The sequence below is a fragment of the Lethenteron reissneri genome, chromosome 25, assembly GCF_015708825.2.
Source record: "Lethenteron reissneri isolate LAM-NWPU_2019-01 chromosome 25, ASM1570882v1, whole genome shotgun sequence".
In the NCBI taxonomy this organism is placed as follows: domain Eukaryota; kingdom Metazoa; phylum Chordata; class Hyperoartia; order Petromyzontiformes; family Petromyzontidae; genus Lethenteron; species Lethenteron reissneri.
The window spans coordinates 11,395,088-11,418,461 of NC_083803.1; the positions used below are offsets into that span (position 1 = coordinate 11,395,088).

At 49.8% G+C, this 23,374-nt stretch overlaps 2 protein-coding genes and 1 long non-coding RNA gene across 3 annotated transcripts in view; 2 read left to right on the plus strand and 1 right to left on the minus strand.

The window, feature by feature from the left end:
• LOC133347227 (uncharacterized) overlaps positions 1 to 23,374 on the plus strand; it is a 344,284-nt gene that overhangs the window by 135,162 nt on the left and 185,748 nt on the right. The gene's annotated exons all lie outside the window — the stretch shown is intronic.
• Positions 860 to 13,006, minus strand: TSNAX (translin associated factor X). Its single transcript, XM_061559310.1, has 6 exons — positions 12,814 to 13,006; positions 10,744 to 10,830; positions 9,897 to 10,014; positions 9,509 to 9,639; positions 8,346 to 8,449; positions 860 to 7,382 (listed from the first exon to the last, which is right to left on the minus strand). Exons 2-6 carry the CDS (start codon positions 10,823 to 10,825, stop codon positions 6,975 to 6,977), a joined length of 843 nt encoding a protein of 280 aa, XP_061415294.1. The 5' UTR covers positions 10,826 to 10,830; positions 12,814 to 13,006; the 3' UTR covers positions 860 to 6,974.
• LOC133347218 (uncharacterized) overlaps positions 16,780 to 23,374 on the plus strand; it is a 32,159-nt gene continuing 25,564 nt past the window's right edge. The window contains exons 1-2 of the mRNA XM_061559312.1: positions 16,780 to 18,577; positions 19,525 to 19,737. Coding sequence (XP_061415296.1) covers positions 17,006 to 18,577; positions 19,525 to 19,737 — 1,785 coding nt within the window. The 5' untranslated portion in view covers positions 16,780 to 17,005. The remainder of the gene's footprint in view (positions 18,578 to 19,524; positions 19,738 to 23,374) is intronic.

Sequence of the window (23,374 nt, forward strand, 5' to 3'; positions counted from 1 at the left end):
GGAGTAGGGAACATGCTTCTGGACCGACACGAACACTTTGTCCATTCCATTCGATTTTTTTTCCCAAACAAGTATTCGGTGCTCATTGGAATTTAGTGAAAAAAATTTGAGTTCTAGTCGCTGCACCGACCGACCCAAGCTCGCTACCTGGTCCCTGCGGGCGGACGCCTCCCATCTTTGCGTGAGCCACCAACTCCTGAGCCAGATCACAGGCGGTGACGTCGCCATAGGCAATAACAATCATAATAATCACGGCCATGATGATGATTCGTCCCGGCCCGGGCGCGCACAACGCACACAAAGTAAAAAAAAAATCTCAATAAGCGCACTGAGCTCAATCGTTCCGTGTCGGGCGCTTCCCATTGTAATTGCCAATTAGCCACGCTCCGGATAAACGCGCCCGCCCCGTTGCCTGGCAAAGGCGGACGGCGCTTTTCGAGCGCTCGTATTAATAACGGGCACATCTGGACACCATCATCATCACCATCATCACACGCACACAAAAAGAGTCGCTTACAGCCACATGTGCACGCGCGCTTGCGCATCGCGTGATGTTTGCGCCGCCCCGCAGCAGACGAGCGCCACTATCCCGAGTCGCGGATTCTGGTGACCTTTGTGGCGTCGTCGCCTGGCCGTTACTGTGACCCATCGCCAGGAGCAGCGGCGGCGGGGGCAGGGTCTGGTGAATGGCGGAATTGTGGATGCACTCGGCACACCGGGACTGGCTCTGCTGTTGCCACCGTTGGGCTGTGGACCCAGGGAAAGCCTCGCCGAGTCTCGTGACTCTTTTATATTTTCAAGAGGGTCCTGCCCAAGTCTTCACAGTCGGGGTGGGGGGAGGGGGGCGATGGTTGCTGTGTGTATTCCCATTTGAGTAACTCGCCGGGCTATTTTTGTTAAAATTTGGACCATGACGCCGGCAACACGCTGGCCTACTCTTGTGAATCTTGAACGTCCGATTGGCACATTTCTACGGCAATAACGCATGCGGTATTCATCAGGACAGCCGCTAGATTCGAACCGTAAAATTCTAGAACGAGCAGCGAATGCACGCCCGTGAGTCCACGTCGCCACCCCATGTTGAACACATTTCAAGTATCAATAAGATTTTAAAAAACCTGATCACATTGACCATTAACACTATCTTATATTGTCATCATCGACAGCCATAATCAATCCACTTCTGGGTGAAGATATCGGAAAGCCACTGCCAACTCTCGCGATCCTGATATAATAATACACACAGCACCCACACACACGCGCCGATTCCATCGCTGGCTCCGTTGCTGCCACTCCGTCATTGGTCTTGACCATCGGCCAACGTCCCTTTGAGCGACGCCTCCTGCCCAAGTCCCCTTAACTTATCCCTCATTCACAATGATCTCTCGACATTGCATTGTGTACTGGTCCATGTGTACCACGTTGTGTTTCTCAGCATATTTCCACGCATGCGTCTTTGCTAGCTTCATCTCATGCTCTTTTTACTTGAGTTCCATCTTTATCCCAGTGTCATCGTTGGCAGAGTGAAAATGCTCCCGTTCAGGCTTAATGATGAAGCTGCTTTTCATGATCAAATTCAGTTTCCCAAAAGCATCCCATCCTACTCTTGCTCATCTGTGTATTTCATCATTTTAGTCCATGGTTCAGAGAAGAAATCGGTACCACCTAAGGTAGAAAAACTGCTAGGAACTCATTTATTTACATGACCAATAAAGTCAATCACTTGATAACCCCACTCATTTAAAATGGTCATCACGTCATTCACTGTTATTGGCCACTTAAAAAGAAATTGGAACCCCAAAAGCCATGCCTTCATAGATGCTCGCAAACAGCACTTGCCCCAACAGTATGTTTAGGGTATACGGGAAATCTGTCGATTTTTGTGTATAAATCACAATTATCTCAAGTTCAACTTTGCAGATCTATTTGTGAAGTGATTCCACCATATCCTGCAATTCATCCTCATTGGTAGCTGTGTGATTATACACGAATGGGCACTAACATAGGATTGAAGCTTTCGTGACTGCAGAAATGACTGTACTCCTCATTGGTTTTTTCGGTAAAGTCACGTATGTAGAAGTAAAATGTAACTAAACAAATGTAATTTATTTACATAAATTTTAATTTACTTAGTTACATTTTATTTTATTTCTACATGTGACTTTACCGAAAAAATTAATGGGCACTCGCCTGGTGGCTTTTCCTTCTTACGAGTTATTCTGATGAGCAACAACGTGATCAAAACACTCGACTAACTCCCAGGAGGTCACTACTTAAAATTGCTGTTGGGGCCCAACTCAGCCCGCCATTACTCTGGGAGTGAAAAATGAAAACCGCTTTGTGGTAAAAGAGCAGGTGACGTCCTGGACTGGGCCCTTGACATCATAGTGCAGAATTCCTACCACCCCGGCTCGGGGCCGTAAAGGTGACGAGCACATTGGTCCTCCCATCCTGCCTTTCATGTCACGTGATATCACCCAACATTATATATGTAACGCACAGGCTGGCTTTAGACAATTGTCCCGTCAAAACGGGATAATGAGTTTCATTCTTGTTAGGTATCATCAGCACAGTAGAGCCATCATTACCTACAACTCCCTTGTGAAGAGGGACTCCCTGATCACTATGTGGAGCTTGGCACTGCCTCCAAAGGAAAACCAGCAAAATATTTGGAGACTTGAGTAGACTGTATTAATATGGGCAAACGCATTACAAAATTAAAACAGGCCATGTAAAATCTGCGTAAAACAATACCGAGACAAAACGTTTTGAACCTCGACACGGCATGGCCACAGGGCCCCCATGTCATCATCATGTTGGAGACCACACGCAAGAGCAGGAATATTGCAATTTGCACGTGGCTCCACGCAAAGTTCACTTGTGACGGTGGCAGGGGGTGGTCGGGCCACAGAGCTGTCGGCGTGCGAGCCACTAGTATTTTAAGCCGAGTGCACAAGTTATAAACAGTTCCAAATTAAAAGCACCGTGTAACATTGTCCGCGTTATTGAATTGGAAAATGTTAGAAACCACTCCTCATTTTGCACTATTTATTGCAGGACTTTTTTTTTTCTTCTTCAAAATGAACATTTTGTAAACGACCGCACGAAGTTTGCACTCGCAATATATTTTTTTGCATAACCGCAACCACATTTCTCAAATGCCGGTCCTCGCTCCGACCCACGTCACCAACATTTCAAGTCGACCAATCTACACGTGGGTGCATTGTCATCACGACGACTTTCCCGGCAGTTTTTCTGTACGCATTCTATTCGCGCGCGATCGCGGACACCGTGATGCATGGCAACGCGTGGAGCCCTCCGCACAGCAGTAGATAGACCATGACCGACGATGTTGATGAACGCAAGTAACGCAAGCGTGCTCGCACTTTCACGCTCTGGCCCCACACGCCACCCACAAATCCTCATTAAAACCATGCCTCAGCACTGCTATCCGCTGCTGTTTACATGGCTCACATCGTGCCCCCATTCTTCAAAGCTGAGCAGCCCTTGATTTACTGAGAGTATATATTTGAGCCGATGAAGGTGCACATGGCTGCAGTTTACAAAGGGGCCCGTTTGGTCATGGGGAATATTACATTATAGAGGGGGGGGGGGGTGGGCAGTACTTTGGCCGCGACTAAAACACATTCTTGGCTTTCGCAAACGGGCACGGGGCAGCCCGTTTATCTTCGATTAAATGTGTAGTCGTTGTACTTAACAGCGGCATATCTGACTTATAATAGACATAGCAGTGGCTGAAACGTCTGACCTACAAATACCGCGCTGCGAACCCAAATGACACACAGACCATTATCTACATATTCACCGCCACAAATGGTACTCGTAATCAAGCTTCGACTCCCAAAAAGACGAATTTAAAAATGTGGATAATGGTCTTCCGCCAAAAGTGGGTCACTTGGGCACTCTTTCAACATACAAATCAAGCCTGAAGTCAAAACGTAGACTTAAATTAGCCGACAGTCCCGTTCAGTGGAGCCACGGTTTCACCGTGTTCCCTTGCAAAATAATGAAACGCAATGCGTTCGCTCTCAAATGGCAATACACTGGCCAATTCATATGATTTTCCCAAAATAAGTGTTCGGCCAAGGCTAACCTTTGCAAATAAAAACGGCGTGAAATTTTTGCATTCTGTTTGGCTGTTGCAATAGATTATGGCAATACTTCTACGGTGGTGTGCATGGGTTTAGATGCACTGCACATGATGCATTCCGTATTATTTCTTAGACCTCCGAGTAAAGGCGAGCGTCTTAACTTTGCATTGGAGCGCCCTCTGCTGCTTCGAGCGAGCGACAGCGCAATGCGGTAGCACACGAAGCAGAGGTCGCAACCGGGTACCCGATACCCGTACCCTACCCGATACCTGGGTACCCGTTTGCGACCCTGGTGCGTCCGGGTACGGGTAGGCCGTGAGTCACTGGTGAGTCACTGGTGAGTCACCGTTTGTCACTCATTTCCCAACGTCTTGTCTCTTCTCACAATTCAAGTTCCTAGAATCAACCCACCCGCGCCTGCAACATAGCTTCATCCCAGAGGTCGCAATCGGGTACCCGATACCCGTACCCTACCCGTACCCGGCCGGGTACGGGTAGCCGGGTATCGGGTAGGGTACCCATTTGCGACCCTGGTGCGGCCGGGTACGGGTAAGGATTCAAAACCCGTTTGCGACCTCTGACACGAAGTCAGGGGCCATCCATTCAGTGCGTACGCATGGAGGGGGGAAAGGGGGGTTTAACCCAAACCGTACGCTTGCGTATGAGGGGTCTACTGACAATGTGCGTACGCAATGGAGAATGTAAACGGGGGGGGTGGGGTGAAGCCTCACTAATAATTTGTCTACATTGGCCTTCAAATTAGTTAGTCCGGCGGTGGACTGTTTGCTTAAACACGTTAATATTATTCATCCTTGATCGTTTCGGCCGTTTTATAGGATTCGGGGGGGGGGTGCATCAAGCGTACGTACGCAGGTGGGGAGAGGAGGGGAGGGGTAAAGTTTTGACAGATGTTTGCGTACTGCGTACTAAATGGATGGCCCCTCAGAGGCCGTTTTCCAGTGGCGAGTGGGTTCAAGTCAAACCCGCGCTCACACCCAAGCCTGCTGCTACCCAGACTGCTCCCGAGCTGATCAAAACCAGACATGATTTGGCGATGCTGCCAACGCAGCGGCGTAGAAATCGCGAATGGCCAAGAGCTCAACGCATTCGCCAACAACACGGTTGCCTCAAAAGGAATGGTATGAAGCAGGTGACGTTTCGGACAATGGCCCTTCTTCAAAGGACAAATAAGAGGCGAGACAGATGAGTGAAAACAAATGGGTAACAGTTGAGCTTTTGACTTCAAACTTTCGTGACTGCAGGAATTCATAGTCTATGCTTCTTTCGGTAAAGTCACGTAGATAGAAAAAAATAATAAAATTAAAATAAAGTGAATAAAAAATCAGGAACCTGATGACGACCGTTTGTGTTGCGATCGAAACGTCGTGATATTTTTTATTTTTTATTCACTTCATTTTCATTCTTTGATTATTCTTTTTCTACGTGATTTAACCGAAAGAACCATATAATATAATAGTTGAGACTTTACTATATACCATGGGGTATGAAAAGAATGAAACTTAAGAAAAAAAATTTCTTCCAAAACTGAACCTTGTTGACACGAGACAAAAGCCCCGGCCCAAGTCCTGTCTCTGAAGAGACCGCCAGTTGCCATGTGCAGTTGAACTTCTCTGTCTCCGATTTGATTTATTTTAGTTTGTCCTTACCGCGCACCTCCGATTAGCACAGTTGGCTATGTACGGTGCGAAAAAGAAGTTCAACGTACATTACAAAGCCGAGGTGCCATCCATATCGAATGCGAATCGCCAACAGGATGAACTAATACATAAAAGGTATCGAGGCATTTGTTTGCATTTTAAAGCCTATTAAAAGTCGTTTTATTACAAACAAGCCAGTGGCTATACACTCTTCTATATCGGTGTCAAAAGCCATTGATACAACACTGCAGCCAGTCTGGTCAGCTCAAGGGGTGACCTGGCACTTGACTTGTTCAGGAACATGAGAAGGGATGGAGCTTCGTGGGTGGCGAGTGGATCAGAGTTAGGTGGACACGTGACAAGAGTGACCAGGATGTTGATGGAGGTAACGCTACACCTGTATAAAGCACAGAGTCGGAACTACCGAGTCTAAAAATACTGGCCTCCAACCAAGGGTAATCCATGTAGTGCGTGAGTGGTGGAACACGCCAGTAGAGCGGCTGTGTGGGGAGGCTGTTGAATTCAACGAAACTAAATGGGTTGTAAGACAGACATGCGAGTGCCTGCTTATCTGTGGAGTCTAAATGTGGGTCCTTCCACTAACTAGCTTCTTCCCACACAAATCCTGAATAATAATTATCGCAACATCCCATACAGATTTTAATTGGCCAGGCTTAGCCCCTGTAGTATAGTTTCAAATTAGATAATAGCTATGGAGCGAACTACTAAACTAGTAGGGTAATCTTGTTATGGCTAAGCCTTCAGAGGTAGTTCAGCAGTGTCATCTTCCACGTTCATTCCCACATATAAATCTGACAAGAGCTCTGCCGATTGCAGTGAAATTTAAGAGACACTTTCATACAACTTGCAATGGGGCGGTTATGAAGTTCAACTGATAGCCAGGTCACAAAACGAAATCAGGAGTCAGCTCAGCCAATCACCTCCATGGGTAAACAACACGACTGTCACGTACGGGAAATCATCAACGATTGCCCTATGGGGAGCGAGGCCTCCACCCGAGCCTTGTTGAATTCCCACCGATGGCTCAAGGCAGCAGATATGAGCACGGCCCACTATCAGCTGAGCAGCGACGCACTTTGTATGGACAATATGTAGACGACACTAAAGTCAAAACACACGAGCGCGCGTGTATATCAAAAATAACGCAGGTAAACTTGGCGGCGTTGGACGCGGAACGCGCGAGCTACAACCCCGCGTCACCGTCTCGCTCACCGTCGGCGAGACCGCGCGCACCCCCCCCGCCACGGAGAGACACCAGGTCGGCGAGCATGTGCCGAGGCACCTCGGAGCCACGCACGCGTAGCGCGTAGCACGCGTCCTCGCACTTGGACAGGCTCTGGCGCAGCACGTGCAGTTTGCGCGACAGCTCGTAGGGCCCCAGGTTGCCCAGGAAGCAGAAGCCGTCGTACACCTCCCGCAAGAAGCGGCACAGACGGAAGGGGGTGTCTGGGTCCGGCTCGCAGCCACCGCCGCCGCCACCGCCACCGCCACCACCGCCAACACTTGCGATGCACAGGCGCATTAGCTCGCCTGTCAGGTCGGCCACACCCAGGATGTAATCGGTCAACGTGATTTCCAGGCTCACGGATGGCTGGTGGTGAAGAAACACAAGGCGAGGGGTGGGAGTGCGGGAAAGAGAAGGTAAACACACACTTGTATAACTATCCGATGGTTTTGTGCTTGAAAGTTAACCGGAACTGTTTAAACAGGAAGACGCCAACTCGCCCTGTCAAAAAATTCAGTGTCCCCACACTCAAAGATGCATTGAGTACTGATAAACTTCATTGGCAGTCTTCAGCGAGGATTAGAAAATCCACATTGCTAAGGAGGGGACCAGCCTTCCATTCGAAATTACTGTTCACATCCCACAAAGTGGTGTTGTTGACTGTGGAGGGAAGATTGTCCGAGTTAGCCCTTAACTGGAATTACAACTCATGAGTTTCCAATAGCGAGTGAGGTACTCTGACCATGCCACTTTGCCAGATCAACAACCCCGTCAATAACAATGAGCACCTGCACTGAATGGCGGATATGCAATTTACCGCACGGCCGATTGGGATGGTTGGCTACGTATGGTGCGAAAGAAGTTCAACATACATACGTACACTATATTACGTTCATTTCAGATGCAAAATTCTCAAATTATGTAAGTGACACTGGATGGGATAGGGAGGAGTGTAGAAGCAAACGAGAGGGGACAGCCAAATGTAGGAAAGCCCACGAAGCATTTCAAATAGTGTGACGTGGTCACGTTTGGAGGCACAGGTGATAAACTAGACGTTTTAGTATTCTTAGGTTTTTGGTAAAGTTACGTAGGTAAAAAATTTAAATTAATAAAAGTTAAATAAAATAAAAATCACGACGTTTCGGAGGCAACACAAGCTTCCGTCTTCAGGTGGAACCGTCACAGCACGATAGCTGTATCAAGTACCTACGTGACTTTACCGAAAACCTAAGAATATGAATACTTGCAGTCACGAAAGCTTCAAATCTAGAATTAGACGTTTTAGGGCCCACGGTCTGCCGCCAAGTGGACCAAGGGTGGAAGCAGCACCTCTCCCGGGAACACCAGCTGCTGGTTGACCTCCTCCCGGGTGATGAGCGTCTGCGTGCTCAGGAAGTGGCGGAATGACACCGCCTCCACGTACTCCTGCAGGCCTGCGAGTCAACAAAATGTTCCATCTCAAGAGATTTCCCAAGTCAAATGTTTTAAAGGCAAAATAACAGAGACAGGTAGGCATTATTATGTTGCTCTGAAAAGGCTTCATAACCTTAGTGCAGGTATAGGCCACATCGAAGCTTAATGATTCACATTGAGCACAGCCTGAGTGCACAAACAGAAACACTTGTGTGGGCTAGGTGGTGCACTTCACTTGGCCTTGCCCACATAAAATGGCTAGGTAAGCATGTGTTTGTTAAACAGGCGGAGTGAACCACTTAACAGGTCTGCATAGCTGGCTTTATTTATTTTAAATGTTAGACACCACCTAGAAGGGTAACTAATAATTAACTATTTATTTTGCCAGGTAAGCCCGATGAGCTTTTAGCTCTTTTTCAGAAGCAACCTGGCCACAAATGATTGCTCAATCAAGTGGCTTATCACGTGGAAATTTATAGCAGGTAAACAATATAAACTGGATAACTGGTGAGGACCTTCTTCTCGGTTCTTTCGGTAAAGTCACGTAGAAGGGAAGTAATAAAATAATAAAACATAATAGAAGAATTCTCACGACGTTTCGGCTACAACGCAAGCATATGCGTTGTAGCCGAAACGTCGTGAGAATTATTTTATTATGTTTTATTATTTTATTACTTCCCTTCTACGTGACTTTACCGAAAGAACCAAGAAGATGAATCCCTGCAGTCACGAAAGCTTTAAATCGAAATGGTGAGGACCTATGATGTTGCGTCTGGGTTATTCCACAGTGAGTTGAGTGGCCCTGATATTTGTGGAGGATTAGTTATGAAAATAAAATGCTTTGTTGTGAGATTAGATGCTACTTAATGTATTGTATTGTACTGCTATACTTTCACATCTATGCTCCCTACTTGACCAGCATAGTGAAGTATGATCAAATAACTCCAACAACCCGTATGGTGTGGGAAGGCTCCCGTCCAGTGGCGTGACAAAAAGAACTGCACATGTTCACGGATGAATGCACGTCTAAGTGCTACCAGTGTAACAGTACAACAGCCCAGAGGGCACAGGGAGGCTACCTGCTGTGAAGGCTCTCAGGTACTGGTACATGTTCTCTCCCTGCAGCTCCAGGGCGATGCTGCGCACCTTTTGCCGCACGGCGCTCAGCTTCGATTCCGACTCAAGCAGCAGATCCTCCAGCCTCGCCCCGCTGCACAGGTCCCACGCGCACACACACAAGACGCCACAGGACCCACGAACCTTTCATTCCCTGCGACACATAACGCCAACAGGCAATGACCAGCGTGAAGTATGGTCGAGCCCCCCACGACCGACACGGAAGTGGAAGGCCCTCACCCAGCAGTGGTTTGGCAAAAGGTTGGTTTTTACTGTGCGGGCGAGTGCGGGCGAGTAGCCGGGAGAGCCACCGCGCCCGGCTACGTCGCCCAGCCGGGGGAGGGGACTGGCCTGACAGTGGCGCGGTGCAGCAGGAAGATGGTGCGCTTGCTCTCGATGGTGACGTCGCGGCTCAGCCTCACCAGCCGCTCGTACTTGTCGTGACGCGCGTCCAGCTCCAGCTGGAAGCCTACGCGAATGCCAGCCGTGACACACATCTGCATCGCCTTCATCTCGCCGCTAACAGCGAGACTTGCTTCACTGCGCACTTCATCACAATTGATGATCAAATTGCTCCATCGTGTAACCACACAGCTAAGTGGCCCGGCCTGTCCGAGTTTGTCGTTTCGGCAATGAGAGAACGTCTTATGACACAGTGGCGTGCCATAGTTTTTAACACGTCAACATACTGAAGCACGAGAAAGTTCCTGGAAGTCACTTGTAATTGTTTTGCTTCATAAGCAAAGTATCAACCCCTCATCAAACAACACGTCGTGTTGTATATGCGAGTTCTTTAAATCCACAAACCTAGTCAACTTTCAGGGACTCCTTTAGCAGTGCTTAGAAACAGAATCAGTCTCTATGCAGTGTTTTTTTTCTTCTGCTACCTGTCCTGATACAGCAGCGGACACTCCACGTTCCCATGACGGGAACCGGTACCTTCACAACATATTTCACTTGATCAAAGCTGAATGAATTAATCGTTTACAAACAGGAGCTAAACCTTTCCTAACCGTGCGTAATTGATAAACACGGCACAACAATTACAGTAAAATAAATGTACCGGCGGCAATGGGTCGAATTTACAGAACAATCGTCGCCCTCAACAATACCCGTTTATTTCTTCAGTAACAAGCGGTGGGTTTTGACGACGACAGAGCCAGCGAGGTCGGTGCACACATCACCCCCCCCCCTTTACCTTTGAACGATGCCAAGAGTGGCGATACGCAGAGAGGCTCCTCCTTCCCCGCCTGCCTCATCTGTACGTCGTGCTCGCCCATCCCGGCTGCATCCACGCCGCGACAAGGGACGGGTTTGACAGTCAACAACAAGACCCCCCTACCAACGCAACATGGAAGTCCAATGACAACCGCGGGTCCAGTTAAGAGCACTCGTAAGAATAGGTTTTACTCTTTCCGGCAATGCATGTCTCTCTCTCCCAGTGGGCGTGTGGATTTTACTGCGGGTCCTCCGCTTTTTCCCTCCACATTTAGAATCAACATCACGCGTTTAAAGGGTTATTTGGCTACTGCTATGCATCTCCACATGATGATAAGCCACTTCGTTGAGCTATCATTTGTGGGGCCAGGTTGCTTCTAAAAAAACATTTACATAGCAGCACAGTGAGCTATACCTGGTACAATAAAACAAATGCTTGCTTCGTACGGAAATGTTGCGATAACAGCCCCAGAGTTTGACACAAATAAGAATAGGTTTTACCCTTTGTGGCACAAAATCGGGTAAGATGTTAAAACACCAAACTGACACCTCCCGCAAGGAATCGTGTCTGCATTAACCACACATATATGAGCGTGCATGCTCACCACAAGTAAAAACCTCTTCTTATATTGTGATATATAGTACTGGCAAGGGAGGTCCCATGATGAGGGCCCTCAGTGTCACAGACGACCGCTGCTGCCGAGATCGTTTGAGTCGACGAGGCGGTCGTCTCGCAGTCAGCCGACCGATGAATGGTCCCCCTCCCCTGCCCCTCATTCTGTGTCTTCATCGATAATTCACTGCGTAACAAAAACATTTTTTTTCCTGGGTAGTGTTATTTTCCTAATTGCTTATGCTTCAAAAGTACAGAAAATTGCTTTTATGCCCCACAAACTCTGTTAATAATTCCACTCCATTAATAACACTGTGTAACACATTTGTAATTTTTTTTTGTTCCTGGGTAGTGTTATTTACTAATTGCTTATGCTTGAAAAGTACAGAAAATGCCTATGATTCCCCACAAACTTCTGGCCAGGACATTGATATTTTGAAATATACCTAATTTAAATGAGAAAACGTGGTGTGCATTTGCGTCATTCCTTCACGTGAAGAACTGGTCACAAAAGCAAAGTTTTTGGGGGATAAAAGCCATTGATTGTCTATACTTTTGAGGCATGAGCAATTAGAAAATAACGCTTACCACCCAGCAACAAGAATCGTGTGACATGGTGCAATGCGCACCGCCATTCGCCACTAAGTGGCGGTGACGCCACCACGACGCCTGTGCCAGGCCACGTGCACCTTGAGGCTACCACGTGAAGTGTCGAACGCCCGCTGGCAGGAGGTCACGGGGCACACCCAGCAGGTGCCACGGGGTCGACTGACTGAGATGAGTGGCTGACGCCTCCTCCACCCTCGCCTTCAACAACAAGGCAACGGCCAATCGATCTCCACCACCACCAAGAGAGCACGGGGAGGGCCTCACATCCAGCAGTGGATCAATCGGCGGGTGTCGTTTGGCACTCACTTTACGAGACCGGGGGGGGGGCAGCCGTGTACCGATAGCGAACGCTGCCGCCCATGTGGCACTCACCGCTGCCCCTGGCAGCAGCAGCCCCTGAAACGGTGACGGCGGCGACTCCACATTCCTATGGCCGAGGGCAACAGAACCACGTTGCATCGACTGCCGTTGAGCGTCCCAAGATTGGGAGCGGTGGTGCAGCGGTTAGCGCGCTACGCTGCGCTACGAACCTGGCGACCCGGGTTCGATTCCCGCACACGGCGAACACAACAGTGACGATTATCTGAACCGGTCCTGGGCCCCCCCTAGGTCGACTCAGCCTCAAATGAGTACCCGGAGCGATGTATAAACATCGCCGCTAGGAAGACAAAGGCGGCCGGGCGTGGTGTTGCCCCCCCCCCCGCCTCGTGTGCCGTGCCGACCTTTATAGGTGCTCGCTAACAGCACTTGCCCCTACAGTCTGTTAAGGCTACACGGGGGATCTTTGTCTTTTGTGTGTCGTTGTTGTTGTGTTTGTTAGCACCGTACCGTGTACTTGAAGCCGGCAACGTTCTGGCGTTGTGCCGCTCGCACTCGCACGAAGGAACACACCACCTCTATAACAATGGGACGATGTCAAGAACGTCGGCAGCGATGCAAATGAACGTCGGCAGTGATGACAATGAACGCCGTTCGTGTCGACGGGTCGTTGTTCAGCTTGCGCGGGCCCCAACTCGATGCACGAGGTCAGCGGCCAATGGGAACGCGCGACGGTGGCACGTGGGCGGGGCTACCGCGGAGGTACGCGCCACCCTATTGGCTACTTGTTATTTTAGAATTTGTTTAATAAAACATTTTTTGCAGGTAATTGCGGTTGTAACACACGGACACTAACTTCGTCTTTGTTTTCATAATTGTGTTTAAACAGAATATTATTTTTATTATTTTTTTGGTGACTTGCTAAAATGTTTGAAGTCTGATTGGGCGACGGGGCACGCGGTTTCTTTCATGCAGCAATTCGATTACAAAGTCCCATTAATGGGATTTAGAGCCTCCACAAGGACGCCAACGAGTATTCTGTTGTGTATTAGAGAGTTTATTGGCGAACCAGGAACCCATATCAGCTCTCCGATCTTACATTTACACGCAAATTACATCTCGAGCCCCACCCACTTACCCTTGGGCTACACCAATCTCAAAGCTATATAACATCCTGTTTCAGCAACTCTCCCGCAATATTTTGTCACCTGATGACGATTGCTTGTGTTGCGATCGAAACGTCGTGATATTTTTATTTTTACAATTATTTTTCTATCTACGTGGCTTTACCGAAATACCCAAAGAATACATATCTCTAATAGCTATGGGCCGTTGCCGAAACACAATTGGCACTCTTTACTTGATACAGCAATTGTGCTGTGACTGTTCCACCTGAAGACGGAAGCTTGTGTTGCCTCCGAAACGTCGTGATTTTTATTTTTTAGTTAATTTTTATTAATTTCAATTTTATTTTTTACCTACGTGACTTTACCGAAAAAACCTAAGAGTATGAATCCTTGCAGTCACGAAAGCTTCAAATCTAGAATTACACACTTGGCAGTTCAACCAGCATTGGATCACGCGAGGCTGACCGCTGTTTCAGCCACTGAACGTCGAAACCGCTTCGGAGTGTTGCACGCGTCCCACCAAAGCGTCCCACCGAAGACGCATTCCCAACCGGGGATGCCGCGCGAGCGATGGGATTTCCATTAGCAGAGTGCGACACCAACGGATAAGCAGATGGAGAAATGAGGCTACAGTCTGCTTACACTGGTCAACACACTTTTTCTGGCATAAGGTATTCCAACGGCTTTAATGTAATTTTGGGGTGCTGATTCCAAATCTGGCATCAGTTTTTGTCTATCACATCAGGCTTTTGAGATATCAAATATTGCATTTTCAATAAAAACTGCAGAAGAAAATATTAAATAAATGTGGATATCGACATAAAATTATATTATAAACACACTATCCTAAAATACAGCACCGTATTTTAACACTAAAGCAGTCACTGACTCGCAACAACTTGCAATCATAAGTTACAGAGTTAATTTCGGGTAAAATCAATGAAAATGGGGTATTCCGATAGCATAAAATGAGATGTGATAGAGCAAATCTAAGATCAGATTTGGAATCAGCACCCTGAAATTAGTCTAAAACAGCTGCAACAGTCCAGGCCAGAATTTTTATTTTTATTTTTGTTGACCAGTGTTATCAGTGCCGTCGATGAAATTCCTCAAGCACCTTGAATATCCCAGATTAGAACCCCGTGCCCCCCCCACACACTTCATTGGAATTCCCTCCCATAATCTCTCTTTACAAAACCCCATAGCTTTCCTCATTCAAGAAACGTGTTCCACTCTTTATCTGTTACAACTTTGATAGTTGCTGCTCATTGCTGGCTGCTTGGCGTACTGGGTCCCCAACCCCCGGGTCGCGGAACAATGTGTGTGGTTTGTTGTTGAGATGGCTTGCGAAAGGGCATGGGGAGACGAGTCTCATCACGGTCACTGGTAAAAAACAAAATTGGCTTTCATAACGGGACATTAGGGAAACTCATGCTGTGCTATCGTGAGGGAAATAGGACATGTCTGCCTGCCACATCAAACAGTCGTTCACGATAAAGAAATGGGTGCAATTATTTCCATATATGACACGTTCACTCTCATGAGCCCTTATGTGTACTGCTCAATGTGTTTTAATCAAATGCTTGTACTTGGCTGGTCTCTCTTGAAAGACATCTCAATTGCCCTCTGGTTTTAAACGCCAATTCTCAAACCTGGAGGGGTTTTTTTACCACCAGAGGTCGTCATGCGTCCGCTTTGCGTCCTCAGCTGGAATTGCCACCGACTGCCATTCAAGATCAGATTATTATCAACACTCTGCTTGTGTACCCAGAAAAGCTTCACGGAGTCTCTTGACTCTTTTTCGGGAGGGTCCTGCCAAACGTTTGCAGGAGGACGCGGTGAGTGCCGTGCATATTCCGAATGAATACTTTTCTCGCAATTAATCAAATTTCGCAAAGTGTGGCCCACGACGCCGACACACAATGGGCCTTGCGAATGACGTCACGGGGAATATCGAACACGCACTGTGAAGCAGACGACGCGAAGTATTTCTTTTTTTACGGTCAATACACCTGCAGTAATAATCAGGGCGGCCCGTGGATTCACACCGTGAACCTCTACAACAGCACGCTTCTCCTGGGCCGCCGTGCCACCGCTCTGGCCGATTAATATGCATATTATACGCAATGCATGCCCAGGGGTTGTGCTATCGGCGAACAAGGGCGTTGGGATGTTAGGACGACAGCGCTTATCCTATGGCTAGGCTGGGCTCCTCCTAATGTGTAATTTCCACCGCTGGCTCTTACCAAACAGAAGGGCAAATTTAGAAGGAAAAAAAAAACCCTTCCACATCATAATGCAATGTTAAGAAAGCATCGACGTGTATATAAGTACACGGTAAACACAGAGCAGGCCCTTTTCTTTACAAAGTGGCAGCAACGCACGGAGCCGCGACTCGTGGCACGCGCAGCGTCTCTGCGTGGAGCCCTCCCCGTGGGTACCCCACCTCAGGCTCTGCGCTGTCCTCCACGTAGAGCAAGTCTCTCTCTGCTCACGAACGAATGGCGACGTGTCGGCAGAGATTATAACTCGTGGAATATTTGTTAGGGGACCTCCAACCCTTCACTCCCGGGACGACCCCACTGGCTGAAGCCCTGCCTGAGTGTGTTATCCGCCTGCACGTGTCGCACGCCGTGGCATTCAGCGGACGCTGTGCAACATCTACCGGACGAGTTGTGATTTTGGAAGCGTGCAATCCAGGCTTGGCTCCATCGGAGAGTGTGGCTGCTGGCAGGCTCTCTGACTGGGTTTGTGGATGTGTAAATGAATGGGGTGGGTGAATGGTTTAAATGTGTGAGTGGATGAGTGGGTGGACTAGTGGCAAGATTTGTGAGTGGGTGAGTGGATGGGTGGGTGAATGGCTATATTTGTGAGTGGATGGATGGGTGGGTGAGTGGGTGGGCGTATGCTGGGTGGGTGGGTGCAGCGGTTAGCGTGCTGCGCTGCGAACCCAGTGACCCAGGTTCAATTCCCGCTCACGGCCAATTCGGTCAACATGGCCAACATCACTGGCAATTATCTGAACCGGTCCTAGGCCTCCCCTAGGTCGACTCAGCCTCAAATGAGAACCTGGTGCGGTGTGTAAATATTCGCCACTAAGGATACAAAGGCGGCCGGGCGTGGTGCTGGCAACCCATCCCCTAGAGAGCCGCACCGGCCTTCATAGGTGCTCGCAAACAGCACTTGCCCCAACGGTCCGTTAAGACTGTACGGGAGATCTTTGTTTTTAGGGCGAGTGTCTAGATTTGATTTGTGAGTGGGTGGGTTTGAACGTAGGGGGGGGGGGAGTGTTGGTTTACTTTAAAAACATATCCAGGACGTGGGGAGAGGGTGGGGTGAGTGGCGAGGACCTCAATGGCTCGAGGAGCGCACGCGAGAGAGAGAGAGGGAGGGAGAGGGCTTGCGTGTTGTGATCGTGGCGCACGCGCACACACGGCTGGGAGAGGAGGCTGCCGCTGCCGCCGCCGCCGCGTGTGGATGTTCTCCGCCGCTCATCCGGGCATGAACAGCAAGCATGCCGCGTGGCCACGGCGCCCGTGCCTCCATCCAGCAGCAACAGCAACAGCAGCAGCAGCATGAAGAGACGCCACGAAACCGGGCAGTACGAGCTGCCCAACCGCGGGGTGCTCGGTGCAAAGAGGGCACGCTTAGATCTCAACGGGCCACCCACGATGCCCGGCCACGACCCACTCGGACAAGAGGAGGAGGAGGAGAACGAGCAAGGGGAAGACGTGGAAGAAAACGAGGGCGTTTACAAAAACTATCCGGGTCTTGCAGACTGGGACTGGGTTCGGGATGTGGGACCGCACAGTGCGTCTGTGCCTGGGTGGCCGTCCCTAGGCTCATCCATCACCGAGCTCTTCAACGTGCCCGGGAGCGCGCTGCCGGGATGCGAGCGCAAGTGCAATGCGCCGTCGCTTGAGGACGGTCCTTCTGATGGTGGCGGTGGCGATGGTGGTGGTGGTGGTGCGAATCGGAGAGCGCCGACCTACCGTGGGCTGAGCCGGAGAGGTCACGTCGCTGGGAAAGTTTGTGCTCGTTCACATCCGGAGATGTTCGTGCCGAGCGGATCATCTTGTGGCAATGCGTTCCTCCGTGGAGGATATGGGGGGGACGATGTGATACTCGGAGAAAGCACGATGCTCGGAGGACACGGAGGAGATGTTGCACATGGAGGCGTGAGAGGGCGTGGAGGCCATGGAGAAGACGTCATGTATGGAAGGGTTGGAAGATATGAAGGAGCCATGACACACGTGGAAGATGGGATTTACGGAAGAGATGTAGCACGTGGAGGAACTAAAGAGTGTGTTGGTGGAGATTTACCCCATGGGGGAGAGGAAACACATGGACATGGTGCGCATGGGCAAGGGGGAGGATATTATGGAAATATGGCACATGGTGGCATTGGGGGACACGGGGAGGATATAACACAAGGAGGAGATGGGGGATATGGGGGAAATGTAGCACGTGGAGAAGAAAGGAGATACGCGCAGGATGTAACACGTGGAAGGCAACGAGGAGTTGGAGAATTATCCCATGCGGGAGAAGGACGTGAAAGAGACGCGCCACATGGAGGATATCCAGGGACCGTAACACATGGAGTTGAAGACGTAACGCACGAAGGCACTGGGCAGCAAGGAAGACATGGTGGAGACGGGGGACATGGAGGTGTCACATATGGGGGTGAAGGCCATGGAGGAGCTGGAGAAGGACCCGAGGTGGAGTGGTGGTGGGATGCCAACTCCAGCCACGGCACACAGTTCTCCAAACCTCCATCCTATCACCCAGACTCTGAGCGAGATATACATTGCAATCATCAGCAGCAGTATCATCAGCACGGAGGACCTATGGTGCCAGGTCATGATCCTCCCGTGCACCATAACAGTCTTCACACCAATAATCATGATCGAGATTATTATCATGACAATAGCTATAATGTACATCCTCATCAGCAGCAGCAGCAATCTCCGGAGCGACTACAGGTGGAGTGTAACGGCGGCCCGGCAGCAGCAGCAGCAGCAGCAGGAGGAGGAAGCTCCTTGCGGGACATGGCGCTGGGGCTGGTGGTGCCACACATGGAGAGATTTGGATTCTGTATTCTGGACAGATTCCTGGGAGAGGAGAGCGGCAGTTACGTGTTGGCCGAGGTATGGGGTGCTCATATTTCAACTGCATTGTAAAGCGGTAAAAGTATTTCACCTGGACAATCCCTTGAGATGGAACATCTCGTTTACCAGAGTGTCCAGGGCTGCCAGTTGTCACATACATAGCAAATACGTAATGACACGTGAACAGATACTTAAAAAAAATCATATTTGATTGAATGTATACAATCAACCTCATACAGCAATTACACACTAACGGTTCATTGAGAACTTACTCCAGATGCAACAGTTGTGCGAGTCTGTTTATACGCAAAGACGTTATCTCGTTAATTATTTGTCTCCCTGAGATGATGTTTTAAAAACAACGTTTTTACCTTTGGGCCAAGCTGTGAAGTCTCGATTTTTGCAAAGTCAAATCTGATTGGCATATTGGTGAACCCAGCGACCAAATTGTGTTACCTGGCCACGGCCTGTACCGGTGGCCGTACAATATCTGAACCTGTCGTGGGCAACCCTGACACCAGCCCGCACTGACCAGCGTGGTGAAGTATGGTCGAACAACCCTGATGCCCGATATGATGCTGTAGAGTCCTTTGTCTAGCAGTAGATTGACCATGGCTGATGCCGTTTGATGGTGGTGGTGATGATAATGATGAAAATACTGTACCTATTTAGTTGAACTGATCCTTGACCACCCATCATGGACTCTGCTGGGTCTAAATTAAACTTTTTTTTATTTTACCAGGTAATGCCCACTGAGCTATATAGCTCTTTTTCAGATGCGACTTGGCCACAAATGATAGCTCAACGAAGTGGCTTACGTGGACATTTATAGCAGCCAAATACGTCGATTCTAAATATACAGCAACAGGCGTCAGGGTCGGCATTGAACCCACGACCTCCTGTGCACCAGGCGAGGTAGTCAACATCTCGCTACCGCGGCGCCCCAACGTCTACCCCCAACCCACGTGTCACTTGGGCAAACGCAGGTGCAGGGCCTGCGCACGGCCGGGCTGTTGCGCGCGGGCCAGCTCGTGAGTCCGCGCCACGACTCGGCCGTGGTGCGCGGGGACCGGACGGCCTGGGTGGACGGCCGAGAGGCCTCGTGCCCCGCCACTGGCCGCCTGCTCGCCGCCATGGACGAGCTCGTGGCGGCCTGCGGACGTCGCCTCGGCGGCTACACCATCACCTGCCGCACTCGGGTGAGCGCGCGGAGCGGTTGCGCGGTCGGTCTGTGCCGCGGTGTCCTTTAGATTCGATTTTACGCGGTGCCTTTGCCCGAATTAGTCTCAAAGCGCCTCGCAGCCAATCAGGTTGGTGGATGCAGGAATTAGAACAAGCGATGGTCACTTTCCTAACATCGACAAACACACACGTATAACTCGTCTGCTGCCTTGTATTATGTATGTTAAACTTTTTTCGCACCGTACATAGCCAACCGTGCTAATCGGAGGTGCCGGGCCGACGTTGATGTAGAACAACAACAACAACTGTAATTGAACTTTGTTCGGTGAGGATTCACGGCGAATGCCATCATCAACCCGGTGAGCGCACGTCGGTCAACGACGACTCAAGCTGCCAAAGTGGCCAAGCAGTAATTATCGCGAAAATATATCGAGTGAACACACTGGGGAATGGCTTTGATCTGAACCGTTGTTGGGCCGTTGCCCCAATAACAGTGGACCATCCGCTGAACAACGCTGCCTCTGTTTCTCATTCCCCAGAAATATCCCTGAGATTCACTTCGCATCTCCCATCACAACTCATCGTCACGCCGTGAAATCTCGCTGTTGCTCCACATGATGTCATCATCGTCATCAACGTCATCATTGTCGCCAAAAAAACATTAACGTAATTATGCGGCCTGTAAAGTTATTCAAAGTCAAACATTCAAAGTGACCGCCTGCATGACCTGGCGCTCAAACCCATTCATGGTCCTAAGCCAGTGATATAACATCCGTTTTTCAATGACAGGGGCCAGTATACTTGATTGCAAGTATTGACAATTATTATGAGTAGCAGTGCATGAGCAGTGTTTATATCACCAGCGAAGGCCTCACTGAGTACCGGTGCTCATTTTCAGCAGGACGCTGCCTACGAAGGTTTTGGCCAATTCCTTATTGCGTACCGCTGTGTACCTGAATATAACTCGTACACAGTATGGAGTGAGAAGAACACTCCCTCCGCACCACCACCACCACCAATGCCCAATCGTTTCACAGGAGTTAGTTTAAATGAACAGCTTTCAATTCGCGGTGCCAATTTCACCGGACCTGCCGTTGCGTGTCACTTCGAGTGGCCGTGTGGAGGGAGCGGTGCCAGTAGCAGCAGCCAGGTCACCGCGAGCGAGTGGCGGGTTTGCATGGGGCAGCCGACCCAAGCTGGGCCCCGTGGTTTTTTTTTCCCCCAGAGCTCAAGTCAAAGTGCACCTCGACTTGCAAGGAAAACAAAAAAGTTGTGTTAACATGAATCTTCGACTCGGTGATCGCGAGAGTTGGGCTTTCCCAACTGATGACCACGCGTAAACATGGGAATGCGCTTTCGGGATGGCAACTCGATTTCTAACATCTGACGAGGACTTCATGAATTGAAAGGGGCCCAAAAAGAAAGTCTGCATTGGGCCTCGTGATGGGCGGGCACCACCACTGACTTCTGTTGTCTACCAGTCGCTCTTCCACATGAGACTCTCTCCTGCGCTCTTGAGTCCTCACCTGGTTAAAGAACATGAACTTGGATCTGTAGGCTGGGGCCTGAAATGGGATCATCTTGGGCTTCGATAGGGGGGCAGTGTCCGGGAGTAGTGCATTTGTGCGGTAATAAAAAATAATGAGTATCATCAGATTACCAAAGTTATGCACTGGTCAGAGGCAAACTCAAGTCATAGAGTCTCCATTCTAAAACGAGGAATGGACCAGCACTTATTTGCCCTATACCAGTGGTGATCAAATTCCACATTCCCATGGTTGGGGTCCATATCTGTCCAACAGAGCTTCTTGGCGACTGGAAAGGAAAGAGCCTCAAGCCCCCACTGCCACCCTCCACTCTAGTCATGGTGTGGTGCGGCAGGCTCTCGACGGCCACCACCCCGGCCCTCCCCTCTCAACTCCGCAGACATGGAGACACACACACACAGACACACGCAGAGGCACACACAGAGACACACACACAGACACAGAGCCATGCATACACTCACACACAGATACAGAGACACACTGACGCGGATACATACAGAGACACGGAGACCCAAAGAGATACACACAGAGACACGGCGACACACACAGAGACACAGAGTCAGAGACACAGAGACACACACAGACACGAATGCACTCCCACAGGCATAGCCATAACAGCACGAATGTAGCAAATGCCTTTAACAAAAATACCAAACCACAGGATTACATGCCATTACTTATCACCGCTATGTGGCTGTCCTATGGATTTACTCACCCCCACCATAGGAATCTGGAATTTCTACCACCAGATCCGGGCTGTTATCAGGACAAGAGCACTCCATCAATGACCACTTGAGCAGGAAATCACTTGGATTTTTCACATCTGACCCCTACACACCCCAGTCATGAGCAATCCACGGTTTTGTGCATTTGTCAAACCACTGCTGGATGAGGGGCTCCCCAAGCGGCGCGGGTCATGGGGGTTATGCGACCATACTTCACCATGCTAGTCATTGCAGATTGGTGGAGCTTAGATTTAGAGCACATCAACGGATTCTGGACCACTGCACCTCTGCTGCCGACACCGTAGCTTCACAGCCGATGACACTCTACTTGCCCACGCAAGCACCATCCAGGATCAACAGTGCATAGCTGGCTCAGCATTCATGTCAGATCACCTGACATGAAATGAGTGGAAACAGCGCCATGTCCATTGTCCGCTCACATCCAGTTTGATGCCTCAAAGTCACAAGTCCGCTCTCAGGGAAAGAAAGGCAACTGGAGATCCCACTGGCGCCCAAATACAGTCAAGTTTTATTTTGCTCAACCAGGTGAGCACTGAAGAGGCCAGGATGGAGCCCCTTTTGTAAGAGTGACCTGGGTCACCCCGACGACTGGATTCTATGTTGCTTCATTGTTGAGCTCTGTGTTGACAATAGAAGTCAGTCTCCAGGATGTGTGGGGGGCTCTTTTCCTCACAGCGGACGTGCGCGCCCTGCCCGCACGGCCTCAGATGACCCCGCGTGACCCCGCACCACATGGGTATCCCAGTTCCATTGTGCACGTGCACACACGCACACGCACGCCGCACACACAGTGTGCAGCACATGTGTGCGGCATGCGCGCGGAGCGGTTGCACAGCGGTCAGTGCGCTGCGCTGTGAACTCGGCGAACCGAGGTCGATGCCCCGCTCATGACCGACGTTTAGTGACGAATATATGAATCGAAGTTGGGGCCTATATTAGGTCGCTCCAGCCCTTGCGTGTGGTCGGTAGCTGGTGCGGGATGTAAACATCATCACTGGAGAGACAAAGGCGGCCGCCCTCACCCTCGTGTGCCGTGGGGTCCTTTAAAGGTGCTCGCTAACAGCACTTGCCCGACTAGTCGGTGAAAGGCTACACGGAGGATCTTTGTCTCTGCAGTATGTGTACATGTCAATCCACTGCTAGATGCCCTCTGCTGCCGAACAACATCGCTTCAGAGCCTTGACACGACAAAATTAAAATCTGATGTATGAGGCGCACTTAAACAATGGATCTCAGAGCGGCAGGCAAATACAGGAGGATAATTAGTGAGAAGGAACCGGCGAGAAAAAGATGAAAGAGATCAAATATAGAACGAGAGAGAGAGAGGAGAGAGGGGGTGGGAGGGCATTATAAACGGTGGT